The following is a 21,440-nucleotide window of genomic DNA, read 5'->3' as shown; positions in this document are numbered from 1 at the left end:
AGTGCTTTATTGGTGATCAGAACTGGGTCCCTGGATGCCCCTGTTGAAGCACAGCCTCTCTGGGGCCTCTGCAGCACCCCCCATCTCCTGAAGGCTGGGTACCTGGAATGGGGGGCACAGGAGGAGGCAGCTGGTGCAGAGCGCTGCTGTGCCCAGGAGATGGCTGAGGCTTGAACATCGGACACGTTTTGCTGATTGATCATCGTGCCGACAGAAAGTACTGGCCGAGCTGCCCACACTGCCTGCCTCCATGCCCACTGTTATGGGGACAAGGAGGCTCCCTCCCCCACTAAAAATCCTCCTGACGAAGACTCCCTTCCCAACCTTGCTCCCTTGTCCCCACTATTGACCTCCGGTGGCTTGCCTGCCCTAACATGTGGGAACCAATGTTCACCCTGCTCAGGGACCCTCCCCTGCTATCGACGACCCCTGCCCAGGAGCCCAGTGTTCAATCCTCTGATACTGGACCCCTGATTTGACCAACAGCCCCCCACCCCTGTGAGACCATAAGGGCTGTCCCCCAGTGTCCCCAGCTTTAGGGTGGCCAAAGTGCTGCAAAGTGCGGCCCTCTTGGGGTGTCAAGCATGGTTCCTGGGAAGGTGTTCTCTCACTCACCATGCACACCTGTCTACTTGAGCTTGTGTATTTCTGCTTGTAATGTTCCACCCATTTAACTGATGACTGCATCACAGGTACATCTGGGGAGACTGACAAAGCGAAAATTTGTGTTTATGATTACTGTTTGTCTCCCAGGACTGGTCATGTGAATTTAAATCCTCCTCCTCCAGAGTCCTTTGGTCATGCTACAAGTCCCAAAGGGACAGTGAAAGAGCCAGTTAAGTTGAAACTAGAAAGGTGCACAAATACCCAATCTATCCTGTTATGGGCCTTTAGTACTTGAAGAATTTTAGAAAAAAAAAGTTCTTTATAGGTTATAAGCTAAAGAGGGACAGTTTGCACAGTTTGGACAAAATAGAAGTACTCTTGCCAATAAATATGTCTCAAAATGACAAATAAAGCTCTCCCCATTTGACAGCTCCGGATCCCAGCGGGAGGTGATGGGCACAGGCACAAGGAGCTATGTACAGAGTGTAAACAGTAAGGCCCTGGGGGGGCGGGGAGGTCCTGGGGGGCAGGGTCAGGTGATGCGGTGTGCAAGGAGGAGTACCAGCAGGGTCCACGGGTAAATACAACAGGCTTGTAAAAACAGTCATCCCATCTGCCACCAAAGCTTATGGGTGGCGGTGGCGGTGATGGTGACGGGTCTCAAGGTTCCTCCAGTCGGCAGTAAGGAGAAACTGGTCACTGAGAAGCCCTGGTCCCAGTGACGTTTTCCTAGGGAGGCAGTGGGGCAGCCATGCAGGGCCTCCCTGCCCCTTTCTCCCCAAGAGGAGGGACAGGCCTGTCTGGCCAGACTTGGGGCTGTCTACCCAGGGTTCAAGGCATGGATGGGGCAGTGTTTCTCAAATAGGGATTGGGAGCAAATGGCCCCCGGAGTCCGCACTCCCTCCCTCCCAAAGGCGGAGCTTGGGCATTTGTGTCTGGTGGGGGCCCACAACCTTCCACCCCTCCAGGGCAGCGCTCCGCCTCCCTTCCTCCCGGATGCTAGAAAGCAGCTGCCCTGATCAGTTTCGAATCCCTGATCCACACGGGCCTCTGGAACAAAGCTAGCTTCTCCTCCCGTCCTCGCCCTCCCCCCACCTCCCCCACCTCCCCTAGCACCCCCGCCCCCACCCAGGCCTAGCTCTGGGGGTCCTTAGATATCAGTCTCCCGGAGGTCGCCGCAGTCCGCCAGTTCGTAGGCCTGACAGGTGGCGCCCTCCACGACGTTGTGGGGGACGCCGAGGGACACAGCCTCCACCTCGGAGCGCAGGGCGCAGGCGGCCTCCGTGCGCGGTGCGCTCCCGGCGCGGATCTTGTGCGACAGGCTGGAGACCTTGGCCCGCAGCTGGGTGGTGGGCCTCCGGAACGGCCCGGGCAGCCTCCACTCGCGGAAAGCGCACGGCTTTGCGCGGCCGGCGACGGTAGCCTGCACCTCGGGTGTGCCTGGGGAGCCTGGGGCGGCGAGCTCGGTGAGGGCCAGCGCGGCCCCGGGGAGCGCAGCACCCGGGCTGGGGGCGCAGTCGGGGCGCGGCCCGCCCGTTGAGACCCGCCAGTGGCGGCCGTAGACCCGCCAGAGGGGGCGGCGGCGCCGGCGGCGCCGGCACTGGCAGCGCAGGAGGCGCAGGAAGGCGCGCTTGAACTCGCGGCTGGAGCAGGGGTAGATGAGCGGGTTCACGCAGCTGTTGAAGTAGCCGAGCCAGAAGATGACCTTGAAGACGCTCTCCGAGGGCTTCAGCTCCGGGAACAGGGAACCTGCGGGGAGCAGAGACCCACGAGGGTTAGATGCTCCAGGGGGAGGGAGGCCCAGGCAGCCCAGGACGATAAGGGGCGACCCTCCCCGACCTCCAGGGGCCCTTGCTGAGTCATCAACTAGGGGCTCTCAAACTACTTCTCCCCAAGGGGTCCCTGATATAACTCCAGGGGGTCCATGAACTTAAATGGGGAAAAAGAGTCATCCTTAGTTTTACTCTCAATACCGGAAATTGAGCATTTCCCTTTATGATGAGGGTAGGCAACAAACCGGAGTAGAATTGGGCAAAACCATATGAAATTAGTTTTTTTTATTTTATTGATTTTTTACAGAGAGGAAGGGAGAGGGATAGAGAGTTAGAAACATTGATGAGAGAGAAACATCGACCAGCTGCCTCCTGCACACTCCCTACTGGGGATGTGCCCGCAACCAAGGTACATGCCCTTGACCGGAATCAAACCTGGGACCCTTCAGTCCGCAGGCCGACGCTCTATCCACTAAGCCAAACCGGTTAGGGCGAAATTACAGTTTGTGTAGCTCGAAACTGGTGCAACATTGGCAGTTTCCTAAGGTTCAACCTAATGTTACCAGGTCCTGTAGATATTTTCCTATCATGTTCAGTTGTTGCAGATGTTTTGAAATACCGTCTATGCGCCTCACTATTGGAGATGATGATCATTGGCACACACCTCTAGATCTCATTTCATGCCTTAACGTAGAAGCACGTTTATTACCGTGGCATAAATTTCACTTAAAAATATTTTGACAAAGGGTTCGATGAAATCTATCTGACTGGCAGACCTTTGTATTTTATTTAGTGCACTTGAAAGCGTGACTCTGAGAAGGGCTCTTAAATAGTCCCTAGCACAGAAAGGGTACGAACTCCTGACCAACGCTGAGCAAGGCTTGCCCCAGGCCAGGCCCTGCGCTGGGCTCCCTTCAAACAGGGCCCTGCTCCCTGGTTAGCAATGTGGATCCAATATCATGGGAGCGCAGGTGGGATCTCAGAGAATGGGCAGGAGCCAGCCAGGATAGGAAGGCAGAGGGTGTGGGAGTAGAGAGGCCAGATGGGCAAGAGGATAACCAGTCTGGGGCCTGGGAGTGTTGTATAGAATGCACTCAGAAAACTTGGGACAGAAGGGCCTTAAATTCTGGGAAGTTCGGCTTTTATTTTGTGGGCAGTTAGGAGCCATGGATATTTTTAAGCAGGTGAGAGACCGGGCCTAGACTCAAACCTCAGTAAACAATGTCCACGGCTGTCGGAATGCAGGGCAGTGGGCTGTCCCAGTGGGCATGGTCAGGGGAGGCTTCTGGGATGGCTTTCAGGGAGGAGTGCCAGGCAAAAGGGGGTGGGGCACTGGGGTCTGAGCTGGGCCAGGAAGACCTTCCCATAAACCGCTCACCTGGCATCTCTATTATATCTCTGAAAAGCACCCAACAAAACATAAAGGCATGATCCAAGGAGCGAAGGCCACTCTCTCAGCCTCACTCATCCTCAGTAGCAGCAGGGGCAGAGGGTAGGTGGCAGGCGTGTCCCATTCTGGGCAGAAGCTGCAGGTGCCTAAGAGGCTGAGCAGCCAGGGTAGGGGGCCTTGACAAATCGTGAGACCTGCTCGATCCTCCCCTTCCCCCCAAAGAAATAAGAGCAGGTTCCCCTACTGGGGCAGGGCACCATGTCCCCCTCTTGAATGTGGGGCACTTGCATATCACCTGCCCCCCACCATGTAGAGAAGTGCTGGTGCTAAGAGACACCGTGGAGGAGGAGGAAGGCCATTCAGCATTGTGCGGCATCGGCCATTCAAACCTTGGTCAAGTAGCCCTGAGCCAGTTTTTTGGCGAAGTCTCACTTTCCCTTTCTGTGAAACACAGTCAATAATATTTCTCTGGCTCGGCCGGCATGGCTCAGTGGTTGAGCGTCGACCTATGAACCAGGAGGTCATGGTTCGATTCCTGGTCGGGGCCCATGCCCGGGTTGTGGGCACAATCCCCAGTGCGGGGCATGCAGGAGACAGCCAATCCATGATTCTCTGTCATCATTGATGTTTCTATCTCTCTCTCCCTCTTCCTTCCTCTCTGATAGCAATAAAAATATATTTTAAAAAAATAATATTTGTCTGGCAGGGATTTTGTGAAGATTCATAAATTTCAGGGTCTAGCACTTAACAAGTTCTTAATAAATACGCCTGTCACTCACACCTTCTTTCCTTATTTCTGTGGCCTTGGAGAGAGGAGACCTCAGATCTGGAAGGGACCCACTTCCCAGCTCTGGAGAGTGGCCAGAAACAGAAGCCTCGACCTGGTAGATTTGGGGGAGGCTGGGATATCGGTCAGGGTGTGTTGAGGAGACACTATCCCCTGGGAGAGGAGTTGGATAGTTGTCTTTGGAATATGGGGTCCGCCAGGGCTGCCCTCAGACTCCAGGAAAGCAGCCCTCGGAACAGCATCCCTCAAATTGCTGAAAGTAAGACAGAGTGCTGAAAATAACGTTCTGACTCAGGCCACAATTTTTTATATTTAGCCCAGGATGACAAATCGGTGGACTATGCTTTCAGCAACGAGTCTGAAGCTGGCCAAAGGGCATTGTTATCAGTGTGGTTTTGATTCGGATTAGTAGGCGACATGGCATACTGTATGGCCTGGGCCTTGTTGTAAACATTAACTTGCTAATTTATTCTCAACCAACCTGTACAGAAGCCTGCCGCCAGCTGGGGATTCCTTACACAAAAGGAGCTGGGACTCAAACGGCCTTGCAGCCCCCATGTTTCCTGCTGACATCTTACGTTAGGCGCCCCCAGGAGCAGGCCCCGAGACAAGTTGTTAATTTGGGGGGTAAGTGAATCCCGGGTAGTGGAGTGGGAAATAAGAGATAGAAAAGACAAGAAAGCCAATAAAAGCTCGGGAGCTTTGGGAGACAGTGGAGAATAGGAACCTCAGAGTTACCACCCTCCACCCTTCTGGGGTGAGGGAGGTGAGGTATCTATATACCCACTCCCGTAGTTATTCCATACTTCCTGCCTGCTGTGTGAGGGGCAAGGAGGATCCTGGTAGGCAGAGCCCCCAGGCAGAGAGACGAAGGCAGGTGCTGGGGTGGAAGTTAGCCCACTAGTGCACTGAAGGTCTAGGCCAGGCGTCCTCAAACTCCGGCCCGCGGGCCACTTGCGGGTGTTTTTGCCGTTTTGTTTTTTTACTTCAAAATAAGATATGTGCAGTGTGCATAGGAATTTGTTCATAGTTTTTTTTTTTTTAAACTATAGTCCGGCCCTCCAACGGTCTGAGGGACAGTGAACTGGCCCCCTGATTAAAAAGTTTGAGGACCCCTGGTCTAGGGAGATGGGTGAGGCACCAACAGCATCTGCCACAACTTGGTTTATTTGCTCTCTGCCCACTGTGTGCAGACATCTTGCCTGGAAAATAGACATCTGTGCCTTGGGCTCCAGCTTCCACAAGCAGTAGCTCCCAAGAGACATGTCCTGTTCCCTTCATAGATGGCAGTTCTAACTCTCACACCCACCTCTGCCCAGGGGCATTGTCAGCATTGTCGCTGCCCTGCTGTGGGGACATCAGTGGATAAGTGCTTCTCAGCCACTCCCAGCTTTCTCCTCCCCCAGCTACTCTTGAGTTATGGCTACTCCGGTTGACCAGCTGACTCCCTTGTCTTGCCTCCTCACTCCTCTCCAGCTGCCCAGCACACACCTTTGCCAGCACCTGTAGCTCAGATCCAGGAAAGCCGCAATGGACAGTTGGGGACTCTGAGACAAGGCCACTCTCTCAGTGCCTGGCAGCTCCCTTTTCTGGCTCTCTCCCACTCCCCACTTTCCCCACAGCCTTTCTTGCAAGCACGAAGCCCAGCTGTGCTAACTCATCTTGGCAGCCGTCACTGGAGCCAGAGGCTCACATGGCATGCCCTCCCTCACCTTCCCACCTCTCCATCCAGGAGCCCAGCATCGCCCCCTCACTCCCTTTTCTCTTGTGGTTCCTGCGTCTCTCTGCAGTCTTACTTCTGTCTTTATGTGCATTAGGTGAGTGGCCACACTGACTTCTCACTGCCCTCTGGCCATAGCGGGCTCCTCAGTCTTGCCTTTGGGCTTTTGCACATGGTCATTCTGGATGCCCTTCCTCTTTCTGCCACCTGGCAGTGCCAGCTCCAATGGCACCTCCTCTTGGAAGCCTTCCCCTGCACCCCCCTCCCAAGCCAGCAGAGTTTAGCTGCACTCCCTCCTCCTCACCACTCCCCCCACCCCAGCATATCTACTCACTTCTAAGTGCCAAGAACACTGCAAGTAACTAGCGGTTTCCTGTCTATCTTAACCTTAAATGGTAAGCTCCCCACACCATGCTTGGCATATCGTAGATACTCAATACATTCTGACCCCTCTCTATTGCACCCTACATCCCATCATTGCCAACTCCTATCAGTCCCAGAATCCCCCCCACTGTGCACCATCCCGTTATCACCCTGGTCCCAGCACCATCAGTCCCAACTACCGCGTGCAGTGCCCTTTCAAGTGGGCTCCTGCCCCAGAACCCTGTTCTCTATAGCAGCTGGGGGATTCTTTTAAAACATGTCTGAGCATTTTATTTCTTCACTTAGAACCCACTTCCACTGCTGACTGCAGCTTCCCTCCCTCCCGCTCTCATCTGTACTTTGAGCTGCCAGCCCCTTGGTTTCTCCCATCAGCTCTGTTTGCTTCCTTCTTGGCTTGGCTGAGACTCCAACTCTCTTGCAATGCTCCCACATCCATGTCTTTCTGGATTTAGGTTGCACTTCTCCAGCCAGATCCTAACTCTGGAGCAATTCACCCTAAACACACTTAAGGTCTCGACCTCAGTTTAATGTCCTTTGTTTCCAGCAATCTCGCCACCATCCTCAGCTAGCTCTCCCCTATTCCTGCACTAGCTCCTTTGAGCCTTGACTCTTCCCTACAAGCCTTGTGGCCGCCCCTTCACCTTCTCCAGAGCACTGACCTCACTTCCTGTTTCACGGAGAAAACAGAAGCTAAAGAAGTTGGGGAAGCGCTCAAACCTTCCTCCTCTCTCTCCCTGCTTGGTAAGAAAGGAGTCACTCCTCTCACGCAAGGCTCATCACCTACTTGTGCTGTTCTGCTCTTGAGCCACCGGTCACCTGTGAGCTTGTCTCTGTCACAGCTGCACCCTCATTCTCTCCACCCTTTCCATTCACACCTGTCTCCTCTTCCCTACCTGCTTTTCACTCCACCACCTTGCCCCACAGCCCCAACCCACACAGGTCTCCACCCTGAAGACACATCTCTTGTACATCCTGGACACTTGTCATCTCACATGGCTTCCAGGTGCCACTCTCTTAGGTTTCTGACTCCATGTCAATTTCCTTTGCTGCTTCTTCCTTATGTCCCCACGGCTCAGTGTAAGAGTTCCCTTAGAAGAGTCTTGTAAAGGCAGTGAGGTCTCTGACTCTCCATTTAAAATTACAATGTCCTCCCTGCAGCCCTGTGCTCTCCACCTCCTCAACCAGCTCTGTTGTTTTTCACAGCACTCAGCACCTTCTCCTGTACTATTTGAGCTACTCTTCACTGTGTCCATCAGCTTTGTTCCCACAGTTCACAGTTCAGAGAGGAAGGGAGAGGGAGAGAGAGAGAAACATCAATGATGAAAGAGAATCATTAATCGGCTGCCTCTGCACACCCCACACTGGGGATCGATGCCCAACTCAGCCATGTGCCCTGACCGGGAATCAAACCATGACCTCTTGGTTTATTAGGTTGACGTTCAACCACTGAGCCACACTAGCCAGGCTGTACTTCTCATTCAACTCTCATGGCACTGGCATCCACCTTGCAGAAAGAGTCTGGTTATCTCCAGAGGGCAAGGGATAGGGTCAAGTTCTGAACTTGAATCAATCTAGCCCTAAAGCACTTGGTCTTCCTGTAGCATCTTGTAAAGATAGAAATAGAACTTCTCTTGTTCTTCCAGGGATTCTGGAAGAGCCACAAACACTAGCTGCCTCATCCCCACCTCTGGGCTTTCGCATGCTGGCCTGGCCAGGATGGCCCTCCTTCTGTCTCCATAGTGAGTACTCCCCTTCTTCGACTCGGGCTTAGGACCACCTTCTCTAGGATTGTTTCTGTGATTAATCCCACTGCCTTGGGATAGTAGTTTCTGGACTGTGTATTCCTCGAGCACCTCTTGATTCTGCCTCCAGTAGGCTAGGTGGCATTTGTTGGCCTTCTGTGTGGCATCTAGGGTGCCCTGTGGGGCCTGCTATGTAGGACACTCACAAGGGCTGGGCTGTTGCCTGCTCATGGGAGCTACTTCTCAAGAAAGAGTACCAAACAAACCCCCACCATCTAGGAGGAGCCACAGAGCTGCGTGGCCATCTCCTTCCTCTCCTTCAAGTCTTTGCTCAAAAGTCACCTCTAAGACTTGAAGTAGATGCTGTTGGTGCCTCGCCCAGGTGCATCAGCCCTCAGATGCTGAGTGGTGGCTGCTAAAGCTCATAGTAGTTAGTCCCTTCTCTGGAGAACTGTCCTTGGCTAATGGAGCTGCTTCAACTGGGAGATGACACCTCCCTACCAAGGGGCAGCTCACCGCCAGGGACAAACTGATATGGGATAGGAAAAGCCAGCTCCCTTGCCTCCAGGTGGTGCAGTTCTGTGCTGCCGATCTTGCTCCAGGGCTCTGGTAGAACCAGGCTGAGGCCAGACTTTGAGACCATATCCTGGGTTAGCTCTTTCCTGCCCTAGCCTACTTCCCTCCCTTACTTGCAGGTGCCTCCTGAGATCCTTCCTCAGTCCATCACTTGCATAAGAACCCCCTTCTCAGGCTCTGCATCTAGGGACCGGACCTAAGACGCCTAAGGACATGTCTTCAAGTTATTTTGCTTGCTTCCCAACCTACAATGGTGGGAATATGTCATTGTCACTGGACCAATTCTTCTGCCGACTGCTGGGAAAGGCAGGGCACGAGTATGCACATCTGTGCCCACTTCTCCCTACTCAACAGACAGGCTGGAGCAAGGCAGGCAGACACCGCTGGTCAGAAGTGGCAGGGCCTCTTCTGTGTCAGCGGGTGAGCTCACTCTCTGGCCTGATGGCTGGGCCATTCTGGCCCACACTTTTTGGGGAAACTGAGGTAGCAGCTTGTGAGGTTAGGGGTGTGTGTATTTGCAGCCTGGATCATCACAGTCTAGTCCCCTCTCCTGAGGAACAGGAATGGCCAGGCCCAGGAATTGAGGCTGAGATGCCAGTTAAGGCTGGTGGTGACCAATGTGGCCAAGCCTCATTGAGGAGTGACAGCTCTGAAGCCAAGGGGCAGACTGTGTGATTAACAGCATTGTTTTGGCCTCACCAGGGGGAACTCGTTCTTTCTTGGCACAATGTCAGAATTCACAGCCAGCCTTGCTCATAACTGGCAGCCAACTATGAAATATCAGGCTGCACCAGTCTTCCCTTCCCCTACACCTTAGTGGGGTTGGAGGAAGCTCCTAGAGCCACGGTGGCCGCTTGGTGGGGTCCAAGGGAAGAAGATGAGTCACAGACCTGTCCTGAGTCCTACACTGGGCCCCACCCATTTCCCTTCAACTCTTCCCTCCCCTTTTCTCCCTTTCCACCTTCCCTATTTCTCCCCCTTCGTTCTACTCTTTGTTGCCTCTTCTTAACTCATTATTTCCTGTTCTGTGCCTTTGAGTAGCCAAATCCCAAGCTCTGGGTGCCCAAGGCTGAAGTCCCTGTCAAATGGCTCTTGTGCTCAGCTGAAGTAGACCCTGATCAGAGCATGAGCCTCTCAGCTCAGGGGCTGGGCTGACCAATGGCTCATGGATCTGAGCAGATCAGTGCTTATGCCAGAGGAGAGAAGGTCCCCAGGTAGTGGTCACTCTGTTCAGGAGTCCCAGCACTGAGCTGCTAGGCATTGCCCACGAGGCCCTAATACCAGCTCTCAGGGGCCCAGGACCCTGTTGGGTGGGTCACCCAGGGCAGACAAATCCTCCAGCATTCGCAGGAGACCTTCTGGTGGGCATAAAGCTCATGAAGCAGGGTGAGGCAGGGCTCAGGCAGGGCCTCAGAAACTTTCTCTTGAGGGAGGGGTTCAAGGACTCTCGGGGTCTTCTGGGGTCTCTGAGAGCATTAAGTCACACAGGAAGTGGCCTTGTCCCATGGCAATGCTCAGGACACCATTGTGGCCAGGATCTTGGGCATAAGGGAGCATGAAACTGAGCCTGGGGGATGAGTGCAGGGGCCAAGGGGTTCAGTGAGACTTAAAGCTTAAATCATGGCTGCCAACTGACCTGAACCCTGGCCCTAGCCTGACCTCTGACCCTGGCAGGAAGTAACAAGGACTCTGGAGCCAGAGTGCTTGGATTCCAGTCCCAGCTCTGACACTTATTTTGTTTTTTAAGATTTTATTGATTTTTAGAGAGAGAAGAAAGGAGAGGGAGAGAGAGATAGAAACATCAGTGTGAGAGTGAAATACTGATTGGCTGCCTCCTGCATGCCCCCTGCCAGGGATCAAGCTCACAACCCCAGCATGTAACCTGACCGGAATCGAACCAGCAACCCTTCAGTGCACAGGATGACGCCCAACCAGCTGAGCCACATTGGCCAGGGCCCAGCTCTGACATTTAGGATTAAGATTAATATAAAACTATTTTTAAAAGAAGCAAGTAGCACAGGATATTCTTGCAAGTAGGTAAAAAGCAGGAAAGATTATAGTGAGAAGATGGGGGTGAGGGTGAAGGAGCCACAGGATTGAGGGCAAATCATTTGTTGGGGGAAGTTCAGGACACATCTACATGCTGTGTGTATGCAGAGGAGAGGTGGAAGACAGGGAGGGCTGAGCAGCAACAGAGAGTGAGACCCCTTAGGGCAGAAAGGGGTTGAGAGAGATTCAGAGCCAACAGGGGACATGCAGGACTTCTGGGGCCACTCTGAGGCTACCCGGAGGAGGAAGCCTGCCTATGAAAAGTGATTTCTCGTTGGCAAGTGCTCAGCTAGACACTGGCTTGCACTGGCTCACATGAGCTGATTGTTAAATTTCCGAAGAACTTTGCAAGCTGGCTGATGTCTCTTTGGTAGCTTGAAATTGATCACAGTGGGGATAGTTACACCATGGAAATGGGCAGGTGCTACAAATTAGCCCCCACTCCAGAGCCAATTGTTAAATATTTACTGGCACACTACTACTATGTTCCACATGATAGAATGGCCAGATTCAAGGGCTAGGGCTCTCAGAAATGGGTGGAGATGAGGGAGTTTAAGATGGCAAGAGAAGGTGAAGTGGTGGATCACGGCAGTAGCTGGGGAGGGAGGCCTAAGGTAAGGATAGGGAGTTGAAGGTTTGGTCAAGGTCAGGGTCAATCAGCTTTTCCTGTACAGACTCTTCCAAGTAACCAAACAGGCAGTGGCAAGTTCTTTTTAGAATTTCAACCAACAAATGCACAAGGGATGACAGAATTCAGGTATCACCACTTTAAATTTCCAGGCCATGGTTAGTGGCTGCTAAGATAGCCGTTTTGTAAAAGGCTGATGGGACACTTTATAATGGATGGATTAGGCTGATGGAACCTAAAGCCTTGATTAATCTTGATATTACAAAAAAAAAAAGAATTCAGTTTACAGGAGGTACAGGCAACAGAGGAACACATTAATGGCACTATGGGGATGCAAATCCCAGACGGTGGGCTACTCCTGGAGGCAAACAATCTGGGTTCTTCACCAAATAAGTTTAAAGGAAAAAGGTGGGTGAAGTGGAATCTTACCAACTAAAGAGACCTAGGATGCAAATCAACCATGTGCAATGAATGTACCTTTTTTGGATCCTAATTTAAACAAACTCAAAATTTGAGGCAATAGGCAACATTTGAACACTAGGTAGGTATTTGATGCTGTTAAACAATTATTTTTGTGTTATGAATGATTATGGTTATTTTTAAAAGTTATTATTTTCTGAAATACATATTGAAGAATTTACAGACGAACTGATATGATGTCTGAATTTTCTTCAAAATAATCTGCAGTGGTGGGAAAATGGGTAGGGGTTGAGATGAACCAAGACTGGCCTTGTATAGACAGTTGTAGCTGGGTCACAGGTTCCTGGGCATCATCATACTGCTCTTTCTACTTAGTATGTGTTTGAAACTATCCATCATATTAAAAACAAGGGGAAAACCCTAGCCCCAGATAATTTCTTATTCACAGGAATCATTCAGTAAATGTTAGCTGCTATGCTTAAAAATTTTTTTCTGGTCACACAAATGGGGGGCCATTCCCAATGCATCACTCGTAAGGATGGTTGGCTTTACATAGCGGGCTGTTACCCTAAGTGAAATCAGCCACTCACAGAAGGACTGCTTGATTCCACTTGTATGAGGTATCTAAAATACAGGCACAGCTCAGAGATATTGCGGGGGTGGTTCCAGAACACCACAATAAAGCGAGTTGTGGCATGTTTGCTGGTGGAGGGACTTGACTTCAATTTGTAAAAAAAAAAAAGCAACATCTGTGAAGCACAAATAAAGTGACGTGTGCAATGAAACAAGGTCTGCCTGCAGACAAATTCATCGAATCTAAGAGGGGTTGGAGGGAGAGGAAGGGGGAGTTGCTAATCAACATGCATAAAGTTTCACTTAAACAAAATGAGCAAGTTTTAGAGACCTGCGATACAGGTGCCTAGTTAACAATACTGCATGGTATAGTACTTAAAAATTTTAAGAGGGTAGATCTCATGTTATATTCTTACCACAATTAAAAAAAAAGAGAGAGAGAGCTGTGCTTTGCCACCCAGACGCTTGGCAGGATGTGAAGAGGCCATGCCACTTCCTCCTTCTACGCACACTGACTGAGCATCTACTGTGCGCCAGGTGCCACAAAAGCATAGATAGGAGACGTAATGCCAGCCCCTTCTTCAAACTTTCGGGCCAGGGGACAGAACAGAATAGCCATTACTGAGGATCTGAAGCACACCACGCCTCTCCTCCTGTGTCTGTGACCTCAGGGAGCCTGTGGAGATGAGTCCTTTGGCGCGTGGCCAACACCCTTCTGACGCACACACTGAGTCTACCCTCCACAGCTGGCTGCCAAAGTGTGCCTCCAAAGTCTGGACACCAATTCCTCAGCACGGCTCACAGTCTCCTCCTGCCTCCTCCCTCTTTCTTTCTCTTCATTCGGGCATAAGATGTTGACAGTCAGGTTTATAAAGTACATACATCCTAAGAGTATGGCTTGTTAAGTTTACATATGCATACACCAATGTAGTCACCACCCAGATCAAGATAGAATATTTCTGGCTCTTTGGAAAAGTTTCTTTGTACTACCATCCTGATTAGTTTCACCTGTTTTTGAATGTCATATACACAGAATCATATAATATGTTAGCTTTTCATTTCGGATCTGGCTTATTTTGCTCAGCATAGTGTCCATGAAGCCCATCTATGCTGCTATTGTCATCAGGTTCGTTATTTTCCTGGACACCAATTCCTCAGCACGGCTCACAGTCTCCAGTATAGTAGTCCAGTCAATGAATACATCACCATTTATTTATCCATTCAGTTGATGACATCTGGCCTCATCTCATGACCTGTTTTCTCATAGATTGTATATTCCAGGTTTTCCCAAACCACAGGATGACCCACAAAGACCTCCGCTCCTCTGTGCCTACATATGTACCGTTTCCTCTCACTGATGGTATGTGTAAGAATATTGACAGTGCACTGTGATAAAGGTGTGCAGAATGCTTGGAGCAGGAGGGAGCACCTAATTAAATGCGGAGGTGGTCAGGGGACCTAGGCTGACAATACAGGAGGGAGCCCCAGGTCTGGCTCCCACATGGCTGGAGTCCCAGTGTGTCCTGGGACGGCCAATATCAGAGCCTCCAGGTAGCTTATTCACCTGGAGGTGTATCTGGGAAGGGCCTGTGAGCTCTGGGCCTCTGGGGCTGCTTTGTGCGACCGACATATTCTACACATTCAGAGGCTGACTAGGAGGCCAGTGAGGCATGGTGACTGCCCAACAAAAGAGAGCTAAGAGTGCAAGCTGGGCATCTGCCTGTGGCCGTTAGGAATGACAGGGGGCGGACTATGTGTGTGTGTCTAGGTCTCAGCGGACAGGTCCACTTCTGGGTATGGCTGGCAGGCCGATCGGATGCTACCGCCATGAGAGCATCAGGAGAGATGGGGCCTCTGGGGCCGCCTGGGAGAGGAAGGGCGCTCTCTGCAGATGGGTGCTTGCCTGCCTGGGACAGCGCTCCTCCAGTCCCTCTGTCCCCCTGTTGCCTGCAGGGAAGGTGACTGGCATTTCTACACCCAAAGGCTGTGAGTGAGGGGGCCCTTGCACTAAGGGTCCAGGGCAGAGGCTTTCAGGTGTGTTTCTAGCTGGCCCCACCCTTGTCATGCCCCTCTTTTTGGGGGTCCTCCATGGAAGTCTGCAGGTAGCAGGTTCTAACTGATGCCCCTCCCCATATGCATGCTACAAGTCTGGGCTCCTCTAGACATCTGGCTACATAACCTTGTAAGAAGGAACCTTTACATAACGTCCTGTGATTTTCCCCGGCACCTGGTCCTGCACCAGCTTGCCGGGATGAGGGCAGGAGGCACAGATCTCTCATTGGCAGGGCTGCCAAGAGCCCCTCCTCCAAGGACTGGGGACCATAAACTCTATCGTCCAGACTGGAACATCTCTGAGAGTGAAAGGGGGCACTATTAGTAATCATGTAGGTCAACAGGTGTAACCAGGGCTGCCTTGGACAAACCTGGATGTGTGGTCATTCTTCACGGGGCAGACAGCACAGCTGGGCATCAGTATGAACCACCAGGCAGGTGAGTGCCCTCTCACGGGGCGAGTGGTATTTCTCATTCCTTACACAGCCCCCCAGGTGTCCTGGAAGGGCAGGTGCTGCCTTCCCTGGACTTGCTGCCCTAAATCGCAGGGTCCGACAGGTGATGTCTCGAGTTCACTGAGCTGACTCTCTGCCTGCTGGCACATGCCCTGCAGTTGCTCCTCGCTGGGAAAGGGGGCATCTGGAGGTGTGGGGGGTGACCCCTAGGCCCTCTTCAGGCCACTCAGGATTTTAGGTGCCTGGCGTCTGTGTCCCAATCTCTCCTGGCCATTGACCTGGGCCCCCAGAGTCCCTATGGTTCAGGACACCCCATCTGTTCCTCTCTCCACTCCTGCTCCGGCCTGACCCACAGCATTTCAGTTTATAAATGGCCGTCACTCGCTCCCGGTGCCAAGGTCCCTAGGTCCCTCTGGGACCCTGGGTTCCCTTCTTAAGGCTCTCAGTGCCCTCTGGGCGGTCAGTGCACTCCCTGGCTGTCACTGCTGTGCTATAGCTGCAGCTTCCACTTGACTTTGTGTCTGGAGGGTGTGGGTACGGAGCATCCTGGGTCTGCTTGACACCCTCTAGACTGTGGCTCTACTGGGTGCCTTTGTTGCCATGGCCTATGGCTCTTTCTGGCACCGACTGCTTTTTCAGCCTCTCCTTCCCTGCTGCTCCTCACATCTGGTGTGGGACCAGGGCTTGAGGGAGCTGAAAAGTGTCAGTCCTCCTGACTTCCCCCTTCTCAGCCTCCTCCTGATTTCTTCAAAGTGGGGGCTCCCCAGCCCCTCTCTTTTCTTTGCCTCTCCATCCTCTCTCTGCTTCTGCAATCACTCCCATTCTTGACCCTCTTATCTAAGTTCCCAATGTTTTTCACACACCCCCACCACATACTGGCACCTCCTACCAACCCCCTGGATGCTACATTCTATCCCCGCACCCCCACCCCCCACCCTGCAAGTTGCTGCTCAGAATATTCCCTGTTCCTTCAATGGTGCCTTCCTCCTCCAGGCCTGAGCCAGTGCTGGGGAGTGTCAGGACCTCCTGACCCCCTGGGCCCTCCTGCATAACCCTCAGGACACCCTTTCTCCACCTCTGGCTCCATCCTCCTGTTCTCTCTGTTGATCTACCCTCAGAGTCACATCGTGGCGATTGGAATATTCTGTGTCCCTGCTTGGCCTCTGTCCTGTGTGTTTGCTATTGCCACATTCCACTCAATTCAGCTCCACCAGCGGCCGTGGGCTCTGCTCTGGGGTTCAGTGAGGTGCCCTGGGAGGCTGGGCACACCACAGACCAGCAGGAAGGTGGAGGCAAGGAGAGCCCCCTCCAAGGGTCGCCACGCCAGATGTGAGGAGCAGCAGAGATGGAGGGATTAAGAAAGAGCAGTGTGTACCAGCCAGGGGCAAAGGCCATGGACATTTGGGGATGATTTCCTGGAAGAGGGGGACACGTGATCTAGACCTCAGAAAACAGTAGCCGCTTTCCGTGTTGATTGTATCAGTGAGAAATTGGAAGCACGGAGCACTCAGCAGGAGACTGCATCAACACACCACGGAACACTCTCAAGCAGGGCACCACGCTGCTGCTGAAATGAGCCAGCATGGACATGGATAAATCTCAACGACACCATGTTGGGTGAAAAAGGCAAACTGAAGATTGATGCGCAAGGCACGGTGGTGCGATTTACATAAATCCTAAAGGCACACAAAACAATATTCTCTATCATTATGGGTACAGATATTTGTGGGAAGAGTACAAATGTGTGGGAGTGATAAATACCAGATTTGCCTTTGGGAAGGGAGGGAGCAAAAAAGGACAGGAGAAGGGAACTTAGCTGTGGCTGTGTTCTATTTCTTTGCAAAAAGAGAGAAAAAGGGATCAGAGGCGAATATGGCAAAAATGTGAACATCTATTCAATATGGGTGATTATGGGTACATGGGCACTTGCTATATTATTTTCTTTTTATGTGCATTATTCTGTAACTAGAAATTTGAAAAGAAGTTAAAAGACCATAGGGGAGATGGCAGTCTACACACAGGTTGATTATTTCCTACAGGGAACTGGTATGAACCAAGGGGCAGGGGGAGGATGAGGGCACCTGGGATGACAGAGCACAGCTGGAGCAGGGGTTGGTTGGTAGAGCAAGAAGCCTGGGTGATGGCTTGGGGGGCGTGTGGTTCTAAATACTGGGTGGGTGGGTTTCTAAAGGGGGGCACACAGACTTTCTCTTTCTGCCTATCTGCCTCTCCCTTCCCCCTCCATCCCTCTCCTTATCCCCACCACAGCCTCTGGCTGAGTGACTTTCAAGTCGGTGATTTATTCATTTCTTATCTTATACTGAGCATCCACTGCCAAAGCCACAGCTCACATGGCACTCACCATGTTACAGTCACACATAATACCTCACTGAAGTCTTATTAACCCCCCTGTAGGCCGTCATTATAACCATCACCATCATCCTTATTTTATAGATGAGGAAAGAGAGGCACAGAGAGGTTCTGGGATTTGCCGGAAGTTACCCAGCTAGTAAGAAGCAGAGCTGGGATTCGAACCCAGGCTATCTGGTACCAGATCCTGTGGTCCTTGCTGCTGTGCTCTATTGCTCTTCATATGCCAGGCACTGTGCTGGGTGCTGTGTCTGACTTCCCCCACCAGCACAGTCCTGCCCTTGCAGAGCCTGTGGGCCAGTCGGGGAAGTCAGACACCAAACCAAGCAACACCCAGACGTGATTATAGCTAAGGAGCTAGTAAAGGAGGAGAGCCTGAGCCACGAGGGAGAAAATGCCGAGAAAGACACACTGAGACTGAGTTCTGGGAAGGCCTCTCTGAAGAGGGGACATTTATGCAGAGACCTAAAGGATGGGGAGTTAGCCAGGAGGGGTTGGGCAGGCCAGGCCAGACAGAGGGAAGAGCAGATGCAAGAGCATGAGGGATGTGGGCAAGGAACCAGAAGAGGGTCAGAGGGTCAGAGGGGCCAGAGGGCCAGTGAGCAAAAGGCAGGGCAGCCAAGCCATGAGGCCAGAGGGCAGGCAGCCCATCATGTGGGGCTCTCCTTACAGGAAGGGGACCACATGTCCGGGTTTGTCCCTACTGTCCTGGTTCCTGCCTGTGTTCTAAGCAGAAGTATTCCTGGGGTCCCATTTTGGTTTGGACAATGATACGTTTGAAGGTCACCTTCTCATAGGCCATAATGGAGAGTTTAGATTTTGTTCCCAGGGCAGTGAGAAAGCATTGAGGGGTTTTCATCGAGAGTGACACTCTAATTTATAATGTATAAAGATCACTCTGGCTGCTGTGTGGAGAGCCAGCAGGGGAGCAGGAGGGAGGCCATTGTCCCTTTCCCGACTCAGCTGCAGCGTGTGGAAGAAGCAGGCCAGGGAAAGGCAGGGGAGGTCCCTGCTTGGGCCTGCTGAGGTTGCAGCCATGGGCGAAATGACTCAGGGTAAATTTGTCCCCGGAAACGCTGTTCTCCTTCTCCTTCCGGGGCTGACCCAGCCCCAAGGCTTCCAGGAGGACCCTTGGGTGTGGGAGGAAGCCCCTCAGAACTGCTGCCCACTTTCCAGGTCCGCAGGGACCCTCGTGGGAGAAACAGGAAAGTTTTTCAGAAGTGCTGAGAAACTCAGTAAATTTAAGAAAGACGACGAACAACCTCAATGTCCCATTTGATAGTTTGCCCCCTTCCCTTTCCTTCGTAGTACCCCCACACAGCCCCTCCCCCAATTCCAAGAGGAGGATGCAGAAGTTAGAGCCCAGGGCACTCACAGACTCCAGCGGGGGAGGGTCTCCGGAGGGGGTCAGCTTCCAAACTGAATGAGTGCTGGGGAAAGCAGGTGGCTTCTGGTGCCTGCTGATGTGCATGTTGACTGGGCAGGGCTTGCTGCCCGTGAGCGAATGTAGGCCCACCCTGTCTGTGTGCCCACCTCTGGGGGTTGACATGTATATCTGTGTGTGTGTGTGTGTGTGTGTGTGTGTCTGTTAACATGTAGGTGAACACATCTACTGCTGTTACATACTATGAGCAGATGCTTGCACAGATTTCCATTGACCTTTTATATTTAGCGGCGCCCAGAGGGTAAAACAAACCCAGGATTTTAATGACAATGAAGGGGGAGTGGAAGGACAGAAAAGTTAGAACCCTGTGAAACAAATTCAGCAAGCACGAAGAGCCTCTTGTTTGTCTCCCCCCCCCCCCCCCCCCCCAAAAGCAGGGCCACACTCTGTCTAGCAGTGGTCGGCAAACTCATTAGTCAACAGAGCCAAATATCAACAGTACAACGACTGAAATTTCTTTTGAGAGCCAAATTTTTTAAACTTAAACTTCTTCTAACGCCACTTCTTCAAAATAGACTTGCCCAGGCCGTGGTATTTTTGTGGAAGAGCCACACTCAAGGGGCCAAAGAGCCGCATGTGGCTCGCGAGCCGCAGTTGGCCGACCACGGGTCTAAGGGACGGGGAGGTTGCTAAGCCCACCTTCCATGTTCAGGTGGAGAGCCACTCTCCAGCTGGGGGGGCCCAGCCAAGCCTGGGTGCCAGGAAGGCATCGCTACAGGCTCAGGAAGGAAGGGCTGGTGGGAGAGGGGTCACTCACCAAGTGGCAGGACGAAGAAGAAGGGGAACCAGCAGAGCACGAAGACTCCCACGACGATGGCCAGCGTCTTGGCAGCCTTCTTCTCGCGGGAGAACTTGAGCAGGCGCACCGACAGCGAGCTGCGGAAGGTGTGGCCCTTGGCGCTGCGCAACCCTCGGTGCGCCCCGTCCGTAGCCGAGGCGGCGCCACGGCAGTGGATGCGCAGCACCACCTCGGAGGCCTTGCCCCGCTCCCGCTTGACGCCTGCCTCCAGGCTGCGCGTGGTGCTGCGTGCTACCACGTACACGCGGCAGTACATGACTATGATGACGGCCATGGGCAGGTAGAAGGAGCACACCGAGGAGAAGACGGCGTAGCCCACCTCCTCGGTGATGCTGCAAAAGCGCTCGTCGGGGGGCACCGGCTCCTTCCAGCCCAGCAGGGGCCCCACAGACACCACGAGGGCCACGGCCCAGAGCAGCGCCAGGATGGCGGCCGCCTTGCGCTCCGTCATGATGGTGGGGTACTTGAGTGAGTGGCGCACGCCCACGTACCGGTCCACCGAGATGGTGCAGAGGCTGAGGATAGAGGCCGTGCAGCACAGCACGTCCACGGCGGCCCACACGTCGCAGAAGGCCCGGCCGAAGGCCCAGAAGCCCAGAACCTCCATGGTGGCCGAGAAGGGCAGCACCGTGGTGCTCAGCAGCAGGTCGGCCACGGCCAGGTTCACGATGAAATAGTTGGTGACCGTCTGCAGGTGGCGGTTGCAGGCCACCGAGAGGATGACAAGCAGGTTGCCCGCCACAGCCAGGAGGATGAAGGCGGCCAGAAAGACGCCCACGCCCACGCTCTGCGCGCTCACCACCAGACCCCCGACGGCCGCCGTGCCGTTCACCTCGCCGCCGGCGCCCACGGCCCCCGGCTCCCCGGAGGAGCTCTGGTTGTCCTCGCCACTGCCCGCGCCCACCACGCTGCCGCCGCCGCCGCTGCCACCCGCGGCCCCCGGCACGCCGCCCACCGCCGGGCCCTCCGAGGCGGCTGCGCCGCCCGCACCGCCCCCTCCGCCGCCCGCGCTGGAGCCCGAGGCGCCGCTGCTGTTCGGGCGGGGTCCCTCGAAACTGGCGCTCAGTAGATCGCGGAAAGTCATCTCAACGCGCGGCCGTCGGGTGGCAGGACCCGGGCACAGGAGAAGTGACTGTCAGGGAGGAGGTCACCGGACATAGCCGCAGGGCTCCGGGCCAGCCCCGCGCCCCGCGCCCCGGTACCGTCGGAGTCCTGCCCAAGTTCCCGCGACGCGGAGCTCCGCTGGCCGCAAGCAGAGGGGGGCGGAGGGGCGGCGGCCGGGGCTCCCCGAGGCCGGCGTGGAGTCGGACGGGAGAGCCGGGCCGCCGGCGAGCCGCTCTGAGTGCCTAGGCGAGCGGGTACAGCGCCGGCTCCCGCCCGGGCGGTGCAGGCGGCGGCCACTGCGGCGCTCGCGACCGGGCGCTGGGGGCGGGACGGAGGAGGGGCAGCGCGGGGACGGCGAGGGGGCGGCCGGCGCCGGGGGGTGGGGACGCCACTTGCGCCGCGGGTCGGGGCTGTGCGCTCCCGCCAAGCGGGGGTCCGGAGGATGAGGGGCGCTGCCGCGCACTCCAGCCCCGCGGCAGCCACCCCAGCCTCGCCGCGGGTGTCCCCGGCCGCCCTCTCTCCTCGAGGTCTGCTCCGCGATCCCTCCCTCGCCCCTCCCCGGCTCCACT

General features: G+C 54.0%; 1 protein-coding gene across 1 annotated transcript; it reads right to left on the bottom strand.

Moving 5' to 3' along the window:
- Window positions 1-911: 911 nt before the first annotated feature.
- Window positions 912-21,401, bottom strand: ADRA1D (adrenoceptor alpha 1D). Its single transcript, XM_079784410.1, has 2 exons — window positions 19,726-21,401; window positions 912-2,355 (listed from the first exon to the last, which is right to left on the bottom strand). Exons 1-2 carry the CDS (start codon window positions 20,849-20,851, stop codon window positions 1,757-1,759), a joined length of 1,725 nt encoding a protein of 574 aa, XP_079640536.1. The 5' UTR covers window positions 20,852-21,401; the 3' UTR covers window positions 912-1,756.
- Between the last annotated feature and the right edge of the window lie 39 nt (window positions 21,402-21,440).

The sequence above is a fragment of the Cnephaeus nilssonii genome (assembly GCF_951640355.1).
Source record: "Cnephaeus nilssonii genome assembly, chromosome: 11".
Lineage (NCBI taxonomy): Eukaryota > Metazoa > Chordata > Mammalia > Chiroptera > Vespertilionidae > Cnephaeus > Cnephaeus nilssonii.
The sequence above is the reverse complement of the archived record's forward strand: the minus strand, read 5'-3'. Positions and strand labels throughout refer to the sequence as shown.